The 18,749-nt window shown below is 45.7% G+C and overlaps 1 protein-coding gene across 1 annotated transcript in view; it reads left to right on the top strand.

Annotated features, from left to right (window-relative positions):
* The window catches only part of LOC143276900 (uncharacterized), a 43,151-nt gene that overhangs the window by 22,769 nt on the left and 1,633 nt on the right, over positions 1-18,749 (top strand). The window contains exons 2-7 of the mRNA XM_076581559.1: positions 13,067-13,265; positions 13,950-14,044; positions 14,893-14,969; positions 16,193-16,279; positions 16,736-16,779; positions 18,578-18,615. Coding sequence (XP_076437674.1) covers positions 13,067-13,265; positions 13,950-14,044; positions 14,893-14,969; positions 16,193-16,279; positions 16,736-16,779; positions 18,578-18,615 — 540 coding nt within the window. The remainder of the gene's footprint in view (positions 1-13,066; positions 13,266-13,949; positions 14,045-14,892; positions 14,970-16,192; positions 16,280-16,735; positions 16,780-18,577; positions 18,616-18,749) is intronic.

Raw genomic sequence — 18,749 nt, 5'->3', positions numbered from 1 at the left:
ACCCGGGTAACGGCGGGGGGCGGCCTCCCCTTGGGAGTCCGCACCCAGCCGCGAGTTCCCACCACCAGGAGAGGACGTGCTACTCCCCCTTCCACCTGCCTCGCGCTGGGACACCTCGGGAGGTGACGCTCTTATCCCTTTCCCCCCGGTCCACTTCATGACCGTTTTATCGGGACAAGCGTCCCCTCCGCGATCTGCGTCTGCAGACGCATTGCCGCGGTCCCTATCGGGAGAAATCATGAGCTCCGGGCCTGGGAGAGTCTCTTGCCGAGTATCTCTGCCAGCATCATGATCCCTGCCTTCGTAGGATGGCATACGAGGCATGGTACCGCGCGTAAGCACCCAGCGAACAATTCGATCCCCAACAGAGAAAGGAAAGACAGGATCGACTCAGAGGTAGAAAAATACAAAGGAATCGAGGGGGCCGAGTCGAAACGAGTACACAGAATGTAAGAACAATATACATGCAAGCCGCATACAACAAAATAAGGCCAAATGAAAACGCTTAATAGCCAAAGAAAGCGTTAGACGAGACGGAGCGAAAACCTGACAAGATGGCGTGGAGAGCCTTGGCCAAAGGAATGATTCAGCGCTTATAACTGTTAGAGGCGTTTGATTGGCTAAGAGCGGGCCAGACTAAGAGGGGCGTCTTTTCACTGTTAGCCGCGCGAAATTTGGCCAAACAGAGCAAACCATAGGCCTAGTTTGCATCAGTTTGACATGGTAAGTATATGTAAACACCAAACATGGAGTATAATACAAACTCCTCCTTTCAGACCCACAGTCCTCTGACATCTGCTGGATGATCTGCGCCACAGCGTACTCTGCATGGATGAAGAATAGGTCGGCAATGACCTGCTTAGGTTTGATGTAGATCGGACTGTCACTGCTGTTCACCACAGTGTTTTTCACCCTGGGTAAGGTGGGTGTTGGTGCCTTTGACGGCAGGACTGAGAGACCATCTGGTAGGGTGTCGACAGTGGGCTCCTGGACCAAGACAGCATCCCTGGTGGTGACCAGGCCTGGTCGTGTCATCCCTCGGAGGTCCACTGCCGAATGTGGTGGTATGGAGATGGGTCGCCCTACCAGTCTGGGCCCGTATTCATGGCCCGGTCTACCCATGGGCAAAGTTGCCCACGGGAGGTAAACTGCCCATGGGTAGCGCTACCCTGGGATTCATGATGAAAATTACCGCCTGCCACTCCTCCCTAACTGTGGGCAGATTTACTGCTCCTCCCCCCCGTGGGCAACTTTGCCCTGTCATGGTTAAAAATGGCGGACCCGGGTTTGTTGTTGTTGCTTGAGAGGAGAAATAGGCGTGCTTTGCGGAGGAACAGAGTGTTCAGAGATAGAATTAACCCTCTGGATAAATTTGATGACGTGGAAATTTATTCAAAATATCGTTTTCGGCAAGCAGACATTTTACAAATTGTGGACGATGTCGAAAACGACCTTCATCATCCCAATCGACTGGGATGTCTGCCGCCTTCTCTACAAGTGTGTTTGACACTACGTTTTTACGCCAGTGGCAGCTTTCAAGACGAGTGTGCTGAACTGTTTAATGTCAGCCAACAGAGATGTTGACTCAGCGTTGTGGAAGAAAATGACCTCACCAACATCATCTGAAATATTATCAACATGCATAACCATTGTTGAAACTGTTAATGAAAGTGAAACACACACACGCATCCCATCCTCAGTACCAAGAACTTCTTGGCTCTTGTCAATGAACACATAGTAACGCATATAGCTAAATTTAACACTAGTGTTAGTGTAAAAACTTGTTAATCAGACTTACAATTACACACTAAAAATAAACCAGCCAAATTTTCGGAGCAATTATTGTTACATAATTATTACATTAGTCAATAGAATGCACCATATGCTTCCTTGCTTGTGGAAAATGACTTTTCCTTGCCTCTCCTTGTTATACAGCAATCAGTTCTGTAGATTTTTCAGTGCAATGTGACATCTTTTTGTTTACACACATACGGAGATGAACACACAATGTGCCGCCTCATTCCCATCGTAACTGTATCTCCTTTTTATAAAGGGAGAATTGTAATAAAGTGAAAGTGGCTGCCTCACTGCAAATATTAATTTGAAACTAATGATACTAGTAATATGAAATTAATACAACGTTTAATAACTATTACATGAACTCAATGTAATAAAGCCTTGAGCATTGGCACTCAGTCATTAAATGAATAACTAGTATAAAATGTAAGAAATATGTTAAACATGCAGGGCCACATAAAAAGTGTTTGTGGTTAAGGTAAAATGTGTGGTTTTGTCATGCTAAATTTTTGCCTTTGTTTCCGTGCTTCATTAGGGCTCAAAGGGCAACAGGCGCCTTATAAACTATATATAAAAGTATATACCGAGAGAGAAGCACACACACATTAACAATGTTGGAAAACGAAAGCCATCGTGAACCTCCTCATATAAAGTTCATCTACATACACACACAAGAAAAAAAATTAATCACACCAACACACTTGGACTGACGCGCACACACACACACACATTCTCAAACACACACACACACACACACACACACACACACATTTCAGATTATACATAATTTGCACAATTGACTAAACATGAATTAAATAACTGAAAGAAAACATAACAGGATAAGGACAGTGTAGGTAGCTCCCCATCTCTAACTCTAATCCAAATTTTGGGGGAAAGCCCTTCGGTTTCTTCGCAAACCATTGCTAGCATCTAGACTCTAGCACAAATACTTGTAATGAAACAAATTCAGATTCTCATTCTCATTCTGCGATTCCACTCTGAATGTAAGTCGACTGCTGGCAACTAAATCGATATCAAATTTCAAGAGCATACATTGATTAAAACTGTACTCAACACACACACACCCAGTGACACTCATGCCACGCACAAAACTTAAACTAAGTTGAAAACTTTAACTTGTAATTAAGCACGCGCAAATATTAAATAAACATAACATGGGCCACTTACTTTTTTTGAGTCCGTCAATCAAATGGGAATCCTTCCCAATAATCATCTCGATGAGATGATCGTAGGTGTCTGGGGGTACTGCTCCTGCTCCAGTTTGATTTCTTTGCTGTTGACGCTTTCGATATTTTTTTTTAACCCGTGAAATTTCTCACGCACCTCTTTTGTGGTTCGACCATGGAAACTGATCGACGCCTCGCTGACACTGCTCGCGATCGCTTCCCACGCTTCGGCTTTCTTTTATGCCGTAATGTCCTGGAGAAAGCGATGAAATAATTACGCGTTTATTTTCGAGGATTTTCTCTAGCAGTGCCATAGTTTCCTCGTGGGTCCAATTTCCTTTCCTATTCTTCTCTCCACTCGACTCGTTCAGTGATGCTTTGGTCAGACATTTTCGCTTTCGACAGGAAGAGATTGCAATTAGTTCAGCGCGCATGCCCATAGTTCAGCGCGCTTGCCCACAAGGGGGAATCCCTCGCAGTTTAAAAATAGGTGATGGGTAGCTGCCCTTGGGTTGCAAATTGTGTTGTGAATACCACGTTGACTTTGCCCACGGACCTGTGGCTTACCCATGGGTCCCTACCCAGCCGTGGGCAAGTTGCCCATGGGCAAATTGTCTTGTCCCGTGAATACTGCCCCAGGAGTCAACTCTATGTCATGCAACACATCAGTTTTACCAATGTCAAAATCAGCCTGAGTAAAAACATCTGAGAAACTGACAAGTTTTTCTGTGAAAGAAGCTTTCGCTTCTGGATCAACATCATCACCAAACTTAAATTTGGATCTTAAACTACAACTGTCACTAGCATTGTCAGGGTCAGTCACTGAAGAAGAAGGGTTAACATCATTCATAGACCCACAGTCCTCTGACATCTGCTGGATGATCTGCGCCACAGCATACTCTGCACGGATGAAGAATAGTTCGGCAATGACCTGCTTCCGTTTGATGTGGATCGGACTGTCACTGTTGTTCACCAGTGTTTTTCACCCTGGGTAAGGCGGATGTTGGTGCCTTTGACGGCAGGACTGAGACCATCTGGTAGGGTGTCGACAGTGGGCTCCTGGACCAAGACAGCATCCCTGGTGGTGACCAGGCCTGGTCGTGTCATCCCTCGGAGGTCCACTGCCGAATGTGGTGGTATGGAGATGGGTCGCCCTACCAGTCTGACGGGAGCGAGATGCCCATCCTTGTTACCAACAGCCTCAGTGGATGGCGGCTGGGCGATGACTGTAATCTGGTCAGATTTGAAGGTTTTAAATTATGGATGGTTTTTAAACTTTGAGTGGAAAGTTTGAAGCGGTGACTTTTTTTTGTGGGGGGGGGGGGGGGGGGGGGGTCTTTTTTTTTTAACCCCTGAGTAGGTATTAACGTGGTGATAGCCTTGAGATGGCCTTAGTAGTCAGGGAGGCTCTAAGCACCATAATTTCATTTCATTTGACGTTAGACACAGACATTACACAGCAGTTTTTCTGAAGCCTTTGTTTCGTGATGTCCCTCCGTGGACACTGATGTATTTCTTAAAAGAAGTGAGCATTTTTAACCAGATTTGAAGGTTTTAAAACTGTGGAAGTTTTTTTTTAAAACTTTGGAGTGGAAAGTTTGAAGTGGTGACTCGTTTTAATTGTTGTTGTTGTTTTTTTACCCTTGTAGTAGTTATTAACGCGGCCATAGCCTTGAGATGGCCTTAGTGGTCAGCAGGGCTCTAAGCACCATAATTTCATTTCAGACCCACAGTCCTCTGACATCTGCTGGATGATCTGCGCCACAGCATACTCTGCATGGATGAAGAATAGGTCGGCAATGACCTGCTTAGGTTTGATGTAGATCGGACTGTCACTGTTGTTCACCACAGTGTTTTTCACCCTGGGTAAGGTGGGTGTTTGTGCCTTTGACGGCAGGACTGAGAGACCATCTGGTAGGGTGTTGACAGTGGGCTCCTGGACCAAGACAGCATCCCTGGTGGTGACCAGGCCTGGTCGTGTCATCCCTCGGAGGTCCACTGCCGAATGTGGTGGTATGGAGATGGGTCGCCCTACCAGTCTGGGCCCGTATTCATGGCCCGGTCTACCCATGGGCAAAGTTGCCCACGGGAGGTAAACTGCCCACCCTGGGATTCATGATGAAAATTACCGCCTGCCACTCCTCCCTAACCGTGGGCAGATTTACTGCTCCTCCCCCCCGTGGGCAACTTTGCCCTGTCATGGTTAAAAATGGCGGACCCGGGTTTGTTGTTGTTGCTTGAGAGGAGAAATAGGCGTGCTTTGCGGAGGAACAGAGTGTTCAGAGATAGAATTAACCCTCTGGATAAATTTGATGACGTGGAAATTTATTCAAAATATCGTTTTCGGCGAGCAGACATTTTACAAATTGTGGACGATGTCGAAAACTACCTTCATCATCCCAATCGACTGGGATGTCTGCCGCCTTCTCTACAAGTGTGTTTGACACTACGTTTTTACGCCAGTGGCAGCTTTCAAGACGAGTGTGCTGAACTGTTTAATGTCAGCCAACAGAGATGTTGACTCGGCGTTGTGGAAGAAAATGACCTCACCAACATCATCTGAAATATTATCAACATGCATAACCATTGTTGAAACTGTTAATGAAAGTGAAACACACACACGCATCCCATCCTCAGTACCAAGAACTTCTTGGCTCTTGTCAATGAACACATAGTAACGCATATAGCTAAATTTAACACTAGTGTTAGTGTAAAAACTTGTTAATCAGACTTACAATTACACACTAAAAATAAACCAGCCAAATTTTCGGAGCAATTATTGTTACATAATTATTACATTAGTCAATAGAATGCACCATATGCTTCCTTGCTTGTGGAAAATGACTTTTCCTTGCCTCTCCTTGTTATACAGCAATCAGTTCTGTAGATTTTTCAGTGCAATGTGACATCTTTTTGTTTACACACATACGGAGATGAACACACAATGTGCCGCCTCATTCCCATCGTAACTGTATCTCCTTTTTATAAAGGGAGAATTGTAATAAAGTGAAAGTGGCTGCCTCACTGCAAATATTAATTTGAAACTAATGATACTAGTAATATGAAATTAATACAACGTTTAATAACTATTACATGAACTCAATGTAATAAAGCCTTGAGCATTGGCACTCAGTCATTAAATGAATAACTAGTATAAAATGTAAGAAATATGTTAAACATGCAGGGCCACATAAAAAGTGTTTGTGGTTAAGGTAAAATGTGTGGTTTTGTCATGCTAAATTTTTGCCTTTGTTTCCGTGCTTCATTAGGGCTCAAAGGGCAACAGGCGCCTTATAAACTATATATAAAAGTATATACCGAGAGAGAAGCACACACACATTAACAATGTTGGAAAACGAAAGCCATCGTGAACCTCCTCATATAAAGTTCATCTACATACACACACAAGAAAAAAAATTAATCACACCAACACACTTGGACTGACGCGCACACACACACACACATTCTCAAACACACACACACACACACACACACACACACACATTTCAGATTATACATAATTTGCACAATTGACTAAACATGAATTAAATAACTGAAAGAAAACATAACAGGATAAGGACAGTGTAGGTAGCTCCCCATCTCTAACTCTAATCCAAATTTTGGGGGAAAGCCCTTCGGTTTCTTCGCAAACCATTGCTAGCATCTAGACTCTAGCACAAATACTTGTAATGAAACAAATTCAGATTCTCATTCTCATTCTGCGATTCCACTCTGAATGTAAGTCGACTGCTGGCAACTAAATGGATATCAAATTTCAAGAGCATACATTGATTAAAACTGTACTCAACACACACACACCCAGTGACACTCATGCCACGCACAAAACTTAAACTAAGTTGAAAACTTTAACTTGTAATTAAGCACGCGCAAATATTAAATAAACATAACATGGGCCACTTACTTTTTTTGAGTCCGTCAATCAAATGGGAATCCTTCCCAATAATCATCTCGATGAGATGATCGTAGGTGTCTGGGGGTACTGCTCCTGCTGCAGTTTGATTTCTTTGCTGTTGACACTTTCGATATTTTTTTTTAACCCGTGAAATTTCTCACGCACCTCTTTTGTGGTTCGACCATGGAAACTGATCGACGCCTCGCTGACACTGCTCGCAATCGCTTCCCACGCTTCGGCTTTCTTTTATGCCGTAATGTCCGGAGAAAGCGATGAAATAATTACGCGTTTATTTTCGAGGATTTTCTCTAGCAGTGCCATAGTTTCCTCGTGGGTCCAATTTCCTTTCCTATTCTTCTCTCCACTCGACTCGTTCAGTGATGCTTTGGTCAACATTTTCGCTTTCGACAGGAAGAGATTGCAATTAGTTCAGCGCACATGCCCATAGTTCAGCGCGCTTGCCCACAAGGGGGAATCCCTCGCAGTTTAAAAATAGGTGATGGGTAGCTGCCCTTGGGTTGCAAATTGTGTTGTGAATACCACGTTGACTTTGCCCACGGACCTGTGGCTTACCCATGGGTCCCTACCCAGCCGTGGGCAAGTTGCCCATGGGCAAATTGTCTTGTCCCGTGAATACTGCCCCAGGAGTCAACTCTATGTCATGCAACACATCAGTTTTACCAATGTCAAAATCAGCCTGAGTAAAAACATCTGAGAAACTGACAAGTTTTTCTGTGAAAGAAGCTTTCGCTTCTGGATCAACATCATCACCAAACTTAAATTTGGATCTTAAACTACAACTGTCACTAGCATTGTCAGGGTCAGTCACTGAAGAAGAAGAGTTAACATCATTCATAGACCCACAGTCCTCTGACATCTGCTGGATGATCTGCGCCACAGCATACTCTGCACGGATGAAGAATAGTTCGGCAATGACCTGCTTCCGTTTGATGTGGATCGGACTGTCACTGTTGTTCACCAGTGTTTTTCACCCTGGGTAAGGCGGATGTTGGTGCCTTTGACGGCAGGACTGAGACCATCTGGTAGGGTGTCGACAGTGGGCTCCTGGACCAAGACAGCATCCCTGGTGGTGACCAGGCCTGGTGGTGTCATCCCTCGGAGGTCCACTGCCGAATGTGGTGGTATGGAGATGGGTCGCCCTACCAGTCTGACGGGAGCGAGACGCCCATCCTTGTTACCAACAGCCTCAGTGGATGGCGGCTGGGCGATGACTGTGATCTGGTCAGATTTGAAGGTTTTAGATTATGGATGGTTTTTAAACTTTGAGTGGAAAGTTTGAAGCGGTGACTTTTGTGGGGGGGGGGGGGGGGGGGGGTTTTTTTTTTTTTAACCCCTGAGTAGGTATTAACGTGGTGATAGCCTTGAGATGGCCTTAGTGGTCGGCGAGATTCTAAGCACCATAATTTCATTTCATTTGACGTTTGACACAGACATTACACGGCAGTTTTTTCTGAAGACTTTGTTTCGTGATGTCCCTCCGTGGACACTGATGGATTTCTTAAAAGAAGTGAGCATTTTTAACCAGGTTTGAAGGTTTTAAAACTGTGGAAGTTTTTTTTTTAAACTTTGGAGTGGAAAGTTTGAAGTGGTGACTCGTTTTAATTGTTGTTGTTTTTTTACCCTTGTAGTAGTTATTAACGCGGCCATAGCCTTGAGATGGCCTTAGTGGTCGGCGAGGCTCTAAGCACCATAATTTCATTCCCTCCCGTGGGGAGACTGGGGTGGCTTGGCCCGGGGTGGGCAAAGTGGAGGTCCCCCCCCCCGGAACCAAATGTTTTTCTCCCCCAGGAGGAGGTGGGGGAGGGGGGTCGACCGAGAAGGGAGGAGGGGGAACAGCACTGGGGCCCCTGAGGGCCGTCTCCGTGTGGGGACCCGGGTAACAGCGGGGGGCGGCCTCTCCTTGGGAGTCCGCACCCAGCCGCGAGTTCCCACCACCAGGAGAGGACGTGCTACTCCCCCTTCCACCTGCCTCGCGCTGGGACACCTCGGGAGGCGACGCTCTTATCCCTTTCCCCCCGGTCCACTTCATGACCATTTTATCGGGACGAGCGTCCCCTCCGCGATCTGTGTCTGCAGACGCATCGCCGCGGTCCCTATCGGGAGAAATCATGAGCTCCGGGCCTGGGAGAGTCTCTTGCCGAGTATCTCTGCCAGCATCATGATCCCTGCCTTCGTAGGATGGCATACGAGGCATGGTACCGCGCGTAAGCACCCAGCGAACAATTCGATCCCCAACAGAGAAAGGAAAGACAGGATCGACTCAGAGGTAGAAAAATACGAAGGAATCGAGGGGGCCGAGTCGAAACGAGTACACAGAATGTAAGAACAATATACATGCAAGCCGCATACAACAAAATAAGGCCAAATGAAAACGCTTAATAGCCAAAGAAAGCGTTAGACGAGACGGAGCGAAAACCTGACAAGATGGCGTGGAGAGCCTTGGCCAAAGGAATGATTCAGCGCTTATAGCTGTTAGAGGTGTTTGATTGGCTAAAGCCCGTTCTTAACCAAGCCAACACTTTCTTGGGCCACATGTTGTTCTACAACAATTTGCGTCTTAAATAAACATAACATGGGCCACTTACTTTTTTTGAGTCCGTCAATCAAATGGGAATCCTTCCCAATAATCATCTCGATGAGATGATCGTAGGTGTCTGGGGGTACTGCTCCTGCTCCAGTTTGATTTCTTTGCTGTTGACGCTTTCGATATTTTTTTTTTTAACCCGTGAAATTTCTCACGCACCGCTTTTGTGGTTCGACCATGGAAACTGATCGACGCCTCGCTGACACTGCTCGCGATCGCTTTCTTTTTTGCCGTAATGTCCGGAGAAAGCGATGAAATAATTACGCGTTTATTTTCGAGGATTTTCTCTAGCAGTGCCATAGTTTCCTCGTGGGTCCAATTTCCTTTCCTATTCTTCTCTCCACTCGACTCGTTCAGTGATGCTTTGGTCGACATTTTCGCTTTCGACAGGAAGAGATTGCAGTTAGTTCAGCGCGCATGCCCATAGTTCAGCGCGCTTGCCCACAAGGGGGAATCCCTCGCAGTTTAAAAATAGGTGATGGGTAGCTGCCCTTGGGTTGCAAATTGTGTTGTGAATACCACGTTGACTTTGCCCACGGACCTGTGGCTTACCCATGGGTCCCTACCCAGCCGTGGGCAAGTTGCCCATGGGCAAATTGTCTTGTCCCATGAATACTGCCCCAGGAGTCAACTCTATGTCATGCAACACATCAGTTTTACCAATGTCAAAATCAGCCTGAGTAAAAACATCTGAGAAACTGACAAGTTTTTCTGTGAAAGAAGCTTTCGCTTCTGGATCAACATCATCACCAAACTTAAATTTGGATCTTAAACTACAACTGTCACTAGCATTGTCAGGGTCAGTCACTGAAGAAGAAGGGTTAACATCATTCATAGACCCACAGTCCTCTGACATCTGCTGGATGATCTGCGCCACAGCATACTCTGCACGGATGAAGAATAGGTCAGCAATGACCTGCTTCCGTTTGATGTGGATCGGACTGTCACTGTTGTTCACCAGTGTTTTTCACCCTGGCTAAGGCGGATGTTGGTGCCTTTGACGGCAGGACTGAGAGACCATCTGGTAGGGTGTCGACAGTGGGCTCCTGGACCAAGACAGCATCCCTGGTGGTGACCAGGCCTGGTGGTGTCATCCCTCGGAGGTCCACTGCCGAATGTGGTGGTATGGAGATGGGTCGCCCTACCAGTCTGACGGGAGCGAGACGCCCATCCTTGTTACCAACAGCCTCAGTGGATGGCGGCTGGGCGATGACTGTGATCTGGTCAGATTTGCAGGTTTTAGATTATGGATGGTTTTTAAACTTTGAGTGGAAAGTTTGAAGCGGTGACTTTTTTGGGGGGGGGGGGGGGGGTCTTTTTTTTTTTAACCCCTGAGTAGGTATTAACGTGGTGATAGCCTTGAAATGGCCTTAGTGGTCGGCGAGGCTCTAAGTACCATAATTTCATTTCATTTGACGTTTGACACAGACATTACACGGCAGTTTTTTCTGAAGACTTTGTTTCATGATGTCCCTCCGTGGACACTGATGGACTTCTTAAAAGAAGTGAACATTTTTAACCAGATTTGAAGGTTTTAAAACTGTGGAAGTTTTTTTTTTTAACTTTGGAGTGGAAAGTTTGAAGTGGTGACTCGTTTTAATTGTTGTTGTTGTTTTTTTACCCTTGTAGTAGTTATTAACGCGGCGATAGCCTTGAGATGGCCTTAGTGGTCGGCGAGGCTCTAAGCACCATAATTTCATTCCCTCCCGTGGGGAGACTGGGGTGGCTTGGCCCGGGATGGGCAAAGTGGAGGTCCCCCCCCGGAACCAAATGTTTTTCTCCCCCAGGAGGAGGTGGGGGAGGGGGGTCGACCGAGAAGGGAGGAGGGGGAACAGCACTGGGGCCCCTGAGGGCCGTCTCCGTGTGGGGACCCGGGTAACGGCAGGGGGCGGCCTCTCCTTGGGAGTCCGCACCCAGCCGCGAGTTCCCACCACCAGGAGAGGACGTGCTACTCCCCCTTCCACCTGCCTTGCGCTGGGACACCTCGGGAGGCGACGCTCTTATCCCTTTCCCCCCGGTCCACTTCATGACCGTTTTATCAGGACGAGCGTCCCCTCTGCGATCTGCGTCTGCAGACGCATTGCCGCGGTCCCTATCGGGAGAAATCATGAGCTCCGGGCCTGGGAGAGTCTCTTGCCGAGTATCTCTGCCAGCATCATGATCCCTGCCTTCGTAGGATGGCATACGAGGCATGGTACCGCGCGTAAGCACCCAGCGAACAATTCGATCCCCAACAGAGAAAGGAAAGACAGGATCGACTCAGAGGTAGAAAAATACGAAGGAATCGAGGGGGCCGAGTCGAAACGAGTACACAGAATGTAAGAACAATATACATGCAAGCCGCATACAACAAAATAAGGCCAAATGAAAACGCTTAATAGCCAAAGAAAGCGTTAGACGAGACGGAGCGAAAACCTGACAAGATGGCGTGGAGAGCCTTGGCCAAAGGAATGATTCAGCGCTTATAGCTGTTAGAGGCGTTTGATTGGCTAAGAGCGGGCCAGACTAAGAGGGGCGTCTTTTCACTGTTAGCCGCGCGAAATTTGGCCAAACAGAGCAAACCATAGGCCTAGTTTGCATCAGTTTGACATGGTAAGTATATGTAAACACCAAACATGGAGTATAATACAAACTCCTCCTTTCAGACCCACAGTCCTCTGACATCTGCTGGATGATCTGCGCCACAGCGTACTCTGCATGGATGAAGAATAGGTCGGCAATGACCTGCTTAGGTTTGATGTAGATCGGACTGTCACTGTTGTTCACCACAGTGTTTTTCACCCTGGGTAAGGTGGGTGTTTGTGCCTTTGACGGCAGGACTGAGAGACCATCTGGTAGGGTGTCGACAGTGGGCTCCTGGACCAAGACAGCATCCCTGGTGGTGACCAGGCCTGGTTGTGTCATCCCTCGGAGGTCCACTGCCGAATGTGGTGGTATGGAGATGGGTCGCCCTACCAGTCTGACGGGAGCGAGACGCCCATCCTTGTTACCAACAGCCTCAGCGGGTGGCGGCTGGGCGGTGACTGTAATCTGGTCAGATTTGAAGGTTTTAAATTATGGATGGTTTTTAAACTTTGAGTGGAAAATTTGAAGCGGTGACTTGTTTTTTGTTTGTTTGTTTTTTTAACCCTTGAGTAGGTATTAACGTGGTGATAGCCTTGAGATGGCCTTAGTGGTCGGCAAGGTTCTAAGCGCCATAATTTGATTTGATTCAGAAAGGGAGAGAGAGAGGTGAAATCTGACCCGTGCACGTTGAAGCGTGACCGGGTAGTGAACTTTTGTTGACACAAAGAGGAGAAAGTGAGAGACAGAGAGCTCTTGACCCTCGACTTACCCTTGACTTGAAGTAGATGCAAATGTGGCTGTAGCCTTGAGATGGCCTTAGTGGTCAGCTAGGCTCTCAAGCACCATAATTTGATTTGAAAGCTTTTTTTTTTTTCATGACATTACCTTGAACTTGAAATCAATGCAAGTGTGGAACATATGAAGGAGGGGCAGGGGAGGAGAAGACTAACATGACCTAAATAATAAAATAAAATAAGGTCATGTTCTTCCAATCCCCAGGCAACGGTCCAGCGGGAGGGGCCGGGGTTCGAGGGGTGACGTTCCGCGACAGTTTCGGCACGGCGGGGGGCACCCCGCAGGGCCAGAACCCCTACAAGTGGACGGCGCCGGGCAGCGGCGGTGGTGGTGTGGGTGGTGGCGGCCCACAGCAACAGCAGCAGCAGCAGCAGGCCAGCAACATCCCAGCACAGGACATTGTGTGAGTGTTGTTTTGAGTTGTTTGGCCTTGGTGGTCGGCGTTGTGTTATTTGGCCTTGGTGGTCGGTGTTGTATTCTTTGGCCTTAGTGGTCGACGAGGCTCAAAGTCTAAGCCCCATGGTGTGATTTGATTTGTATTATTCTTTTTGTCACAACAGATTTCTCTGTGTAAAATTTGGGCTGCTCTCTCCCCAGGGAGAGCGCGTCGCTACACTGAAAGCACCACTCTTTTTTTTTTTTTTTCTTTTCTTCTGCCTGTGATTTTATTTGTTTTCCTATTGAGGTGGATTTTTCCTACCAGATTTTTCCAGGGACAACCCTTTTGTTGCCTTGGGTTCTTTTACGTGTTGTAAGTGCAAGCTGCACACACGGGATCTCGTTTTATCATCTCATCCAAATGACTAGGGTCCAAAGCACCGCTCGAGGTCTAGTGGAGGATGAGAAAAATACTGGCGACTGTGGGGTTAGAACCAGTGCGCACAGATTCTCTTGCTTCCTAGGTGGACGCATTGCCACCAGGCCAACACTGTGTGCCTTAGTTGGTGACGCTCTAAGCACCATGATTTGATTTAATTTGATTAGCAATATTATTTGAATGTGTGTGTGTTCCCTGAAGTGGCCCCTTTGCAGTGGGCTGGAATTTGAGCAACTTGAATTGATTGTGTGTGTGCGTGCGCGTGCGCAGGAAGAGTCTGCCGAAGGAGATGGAGGTGTGGCAGACCAGCAAGATGTGGCCGTTCTCTTGCTTCTCCCTGGAGAAAGAGTTGCCCAGCTTGCCAGGTAGGCTTCATTTCTCTCTGTTTTGTTGGTCTTTGTGTGTCTCTCTCCTCTCTGTCTCATGCTGTCTCTCTCTCTCTCTCTCACTCTGTGTCTTTAAGTAGTCTTCCCCTTTCTCTCGGTCTCTCATTCACTGTCCCGCTCTCTCTCCCTCTTGCTGTTTCTTTGTGTACTCTCTCTCTCTCTTTTTAAAATTTTTTTTATTTATTTATGTTTTTTACTCATTACTTGTTGAAGGGGGAGGAGGCCCCTCGATGTATTCCCTGTGATGAGCCTCTCACCGTGAAACACGTGCTCCTTGACTGTTGGGATCTGCATGACGTTAGACACGGACATTACACGGCGGTTTCTTTGAAGACCTTGTTTCGTGATGTCCCTCCGCAGGCGCTGATGGACTTCTTAAAAGAAGTGAACATTTTTAACCAGATTTGAAGGTTTTAAACTATGGAAGTTTTTTTTAAACTTTTGAGTGGAAAGTTTGAAGTGGTGACTGGTTTTAATTGTTTGTTGTTATTTTTTTTTATCCTTGTAGTAGTTATTAATGCGGCGATAGCCTTGAGATGGCCTTAGTGGTCGGTGAGGCTCTAAGCACCATAATTTCATTTCATTTCATATAGTGCTGAATCTTGTGCAGAGACAAATCAAAGCGCTTTCGCACCAGTCATTCACACACATGCATAACTCTAAAACTGGAGAAACTAAAGACAAGGAAGAGGCAGGGAAGGGAGGCTATTTTGGGAAGAGGTGGGTTTTAAGGCCAGACTTGGAAAGAGCTGAGTGCACTGTCTTGTCAACAAAAGTCACCAGTGGCAGTGAAAGAGTTAACGCATGTGACTGTGTGTGGTGTGCAGAGTTTGTGGACATGAGCCCTGAGGAGCTGAGACTGGATGCCTACACGGCCATACAGCAGGGAACCGTGGACGCCTTCGTGAGTGCTGGTTGAATTTGGAACTTTACTTAAGGCCAGACACTACTGTCAAATGACGACTTTTTTTTCTCTCCAACTATATCTCTCCTCTTTTTTGTCTACTAGGTGTATCATCACTTGTGGATCACAAAAAAAAGTGTTCTTAGATTTCTGTGAATACCCGTTGCTATGGAAACAAATCAAAATGGCCGCCAATCAATGTATCAAAGAAATCGAGTTTGTGGTGCATGCAGACGCTTTTTGTTATGTGGACTTGATACACAATGACATTATCTTCATTTTCACGTGAGATTGTGTTGATTCTTCAATTATTGTACTTTTTATGAATTTTTGAAATTTTGGGTATTGCGAATACCTCAAAATTTACAATGGGTAAAAAGATTGGAACTGCTATGAATTAAAACCCAGAGAATATTTTCATACATGCTTGTGACAAAACTTCAATAACATGTCATAAAACAATCATGCAAAGTCTCATGGTTGTAGGTTTACTCATCATTGAGCAAGTCCAAGGTATGTTGTCAAGGCCAGAAACTTGACGACTTGTGTCGAAATTGAACAAAAAATTACTAAACACTTTCGTGAGCAAGCAATCTTTATTGGCAATTTTTTCATTGTTAAAGACATCTTTACAGTGGAAAAACTTATGCATATGATAGAAGAGATGTTCTAGAATCAAAATCCATCAAAATCACAAATCATGAAAAATCATCATTTTGGTCTCTTTTGCACTGCCGTGTCCCCCCTTAACTGTGTAGTCACTGCGTACATGACGGGTTAACCTGTGATGCTGTAGTTGCTGCTCTGTCGGCCATAGTGGCCAGTGAGGCTCTGAGCATTGTAATTTAATTTCATTGATTTTTGCTGCTGTATTGTCTACATCACAGGTTAACCTGTCATACTGATGTTCATGCTGTGTTGGTTACATCACATGGTACTTGACTGTTGGGATCTCCATGACACGGGACATTATACGGAGGATTTTCTGAAGACTTTGTTTCGTGATGTCCCTCCGTGGACGCTGATGGACTTCTTGAAAGAAGTGAACGTTTAAAATCAAATTTTAATGTATTAAACTCTGGAAGTTTTTTTAAAGTAACTTTTTTGATAGCCTTAGTGGTTGGCGGGGCTCTAAGCACCATATTTTGATTTGATTCAGTGGTTGGCGAGATTCTAAGCACTATCATTTGATTTGATTTGTGTGTGTGTGTGCGTGTGTACAGAAGCAGAAAGTGTCACTGCTGGCCCAGGAGTTCCGACAGAAGCAGGACCAGATCCGAGCCATGCCCGACGCCCTCAGACAAAATCTGGTAAGGGTCAGCACTGACCACAGGCACTACCATACAGAACAAGCAAGCACAGCAGTGTATCGCGCATGGACTACGGTTTGAAAAAAAAACATTTCTCTTTAATTTAGCTCTAGATTGTGAGGTGATTTTTTTTTTTAACCCCTTCACTGCCAAACTCGCATATATGCAGCAGCTAGGTAGAGGACCCATGTCACTGAAGGGTGACCAGGTCTTGGGGTCTGTTATCCATGAACCTACTGCTTTTATGTTGGGTGGTAGGATAGGCCGTATTTTCTACACATCACAGGGGGAATCCCCAACTATTCCTAGACACCATATATGACCCTTTTGTTAGGTGGTTGGGCTTTTTAGTTTATTGATGGCACGGCTTTGTTAGAGTTCGGGCTATGAGCAACATTATTTTATTTTATTTATTTTATTTTTTTGTTATAAATATCTGGTGGTTTTGTGTTGCAGACACAAATATTGGAGGAAGGCAGGCGCCAAAGAGCAGCCAGAGCGTAAGTACAGCATTGGGTGATGCAAAAGATGAATAAATACACTCCTGCCCATTACATTCAATGACAGTGGTGAATAAACGCACCCCTATTGATTTCATTGAATGACGCATTAGTGAATAAATACACTCCTTATTACATCAAATGACACATTAGTGAATGAATACGCTCCTTATCATTACATCAAATGACACATTAGTGAATGAATACGCTCCTTACCATTACATCAAATGACACATTAGTGAATGAATATGCTCCTTATCATTACATCGAATGACACAGTGAATACGCTGCTTATCATTACATCGACTGACACATTAGTGAATAAATACACTCCTTATCATTGCTGTGTCTCATCCCTCCTTTTTTTTCTGATCTCCGTTGCAAAGACTAGGAACAGATTACACAATATATCCTTATTAAACTTTTGTGGAAATTGAAATTTAATTACACATACTCAACCATGACCCACTAGTGCAGACTCTGGCAGGGGTCTGATTCCTGCCCTGCGCAAACTACTACCCGCCTATGCAGAGAAAACGAAAGTAGCTACGGCCGATAACCTCCAGAAGTAGGTTACCTCTCCTTTGCATCCCTGACTAGCGCCCTCTTTTTCCGGCAGCCATCTTGACTCCTGCTCCTGTGCTCTGCATACGGCTAAGTTTTTTTTTTGTATGTTCTGTCTATTGAATCTTTGGCACTCTTGTTTTGTGTCTTATGATGAATCACAAGAGGTCACAAGACTACTTGGCCTGATTGGGTGATCGAGCTCATATTAACTCTCTCCATACGAACGGCGAAAGGGACGACGTTAACAGCGTTTCACCCCAATTACCATCATCAAAATATTGCAGGCGGAAGGCTAAAGGTTGGGTCATTCAGACACCCACTGGACATCCGAAAGGGTCTGTGTAGAGGAGAAGAGAGGACTGGCCGTACTGAGTGAGTTAAGGCACAATCACGATCGACCGGCGGTCACAGTGAATACTTAAAAAAAATCGTGTTGGCACTTATTTAAAAAAAATTAAAATACAAAACTTGTTTCATTACTCATTAATTAGCCTGGTGCACTGCTGGGTTATATAAAAATCTCTCTATACAATTATGGGGGCTCTCACTTCCCCCCATTTCCAGCAGGCAAAAGGCCTTCATATTAACTCACTCAGTACAGCCAGTCCTCTCTTCTCCTCTACAGACACTCCCCCATCGGATTCCAGTAGGTGTCTGAATGAGAAATTACGTCCACCTTCGCAAAAGCTCACTCACTCAGTACGGCCAGTCCTCTCTTCTCCTCTACACAGACCCCTCGGATGTCCAGTGGGTGTCTCAATGACCCAACCTTTAGCTTCCGTCGTCAGAATTGCGGTATTCTTTGTCAACATTCACCTCTTCAGTGTAGGAGCCTTCCGCTTGCAATATTTTGATGATGCTAATTGCGATGAAACGCTGTAATTGTCGTCTCTTTCGCCGTTCGTATGGAGAGAGTTAACATGATATGATATGACACTGGGCCCTCTACCTCGGGCATCGTCTACAACGCTAACCCTCCACCTCCTCCACTGCCTCTGCTCCCTCCGGTCGACTCCGTACCTCCACCACCTCCAGTTGAAATTCTTTCTGTTTGGAGAGAGAAAAAAAAAGCAACACTTTTCTTTCATTTTTGAAACATTCGTTCTTAGCTGATCTCTAAACCCTGCTTCACTCCCTTCATTTTGAACATGTTATAATTCCAGGCTGTTACGCAAGATTTGCATGTTCCCTAGAAATTGTACTGACTTTTTTCTTTTTTTTTTCTCCACAGGTCTGGTGGTCAGTCTGTTGTCAGACCCTCCACATTTGGTAGGTGTGTTCGTCTGTGTGTGTTTGTTTTATGGACTGAATACCTTGTTCACTGTTTCCGTGATAATCTGTTCTCTTTCTCTGTCTCTCTGCCCTCTCCCCCCTCTACTTGTCTCTGTGTTAGTTGTTTGTCT

Source organism: Babylonia areolata, chromosome 33 (assembly GCF_041734735.1).
Source record: "Babylonia areolata isolate BAREFJ2019XMU chromosome 33, ASM4173473v1, whole genome shotgun sequence".
Taxonomy (NCBI): Eukaryota; Metazoa; Mollusca; class Gastropoda; order Neogastropoda; family Buccinidae; genus Babylonia; species Babylonia areolata.
This window is presented reverse-complemented; position numbering and strand designations above follow the sequence as displayed.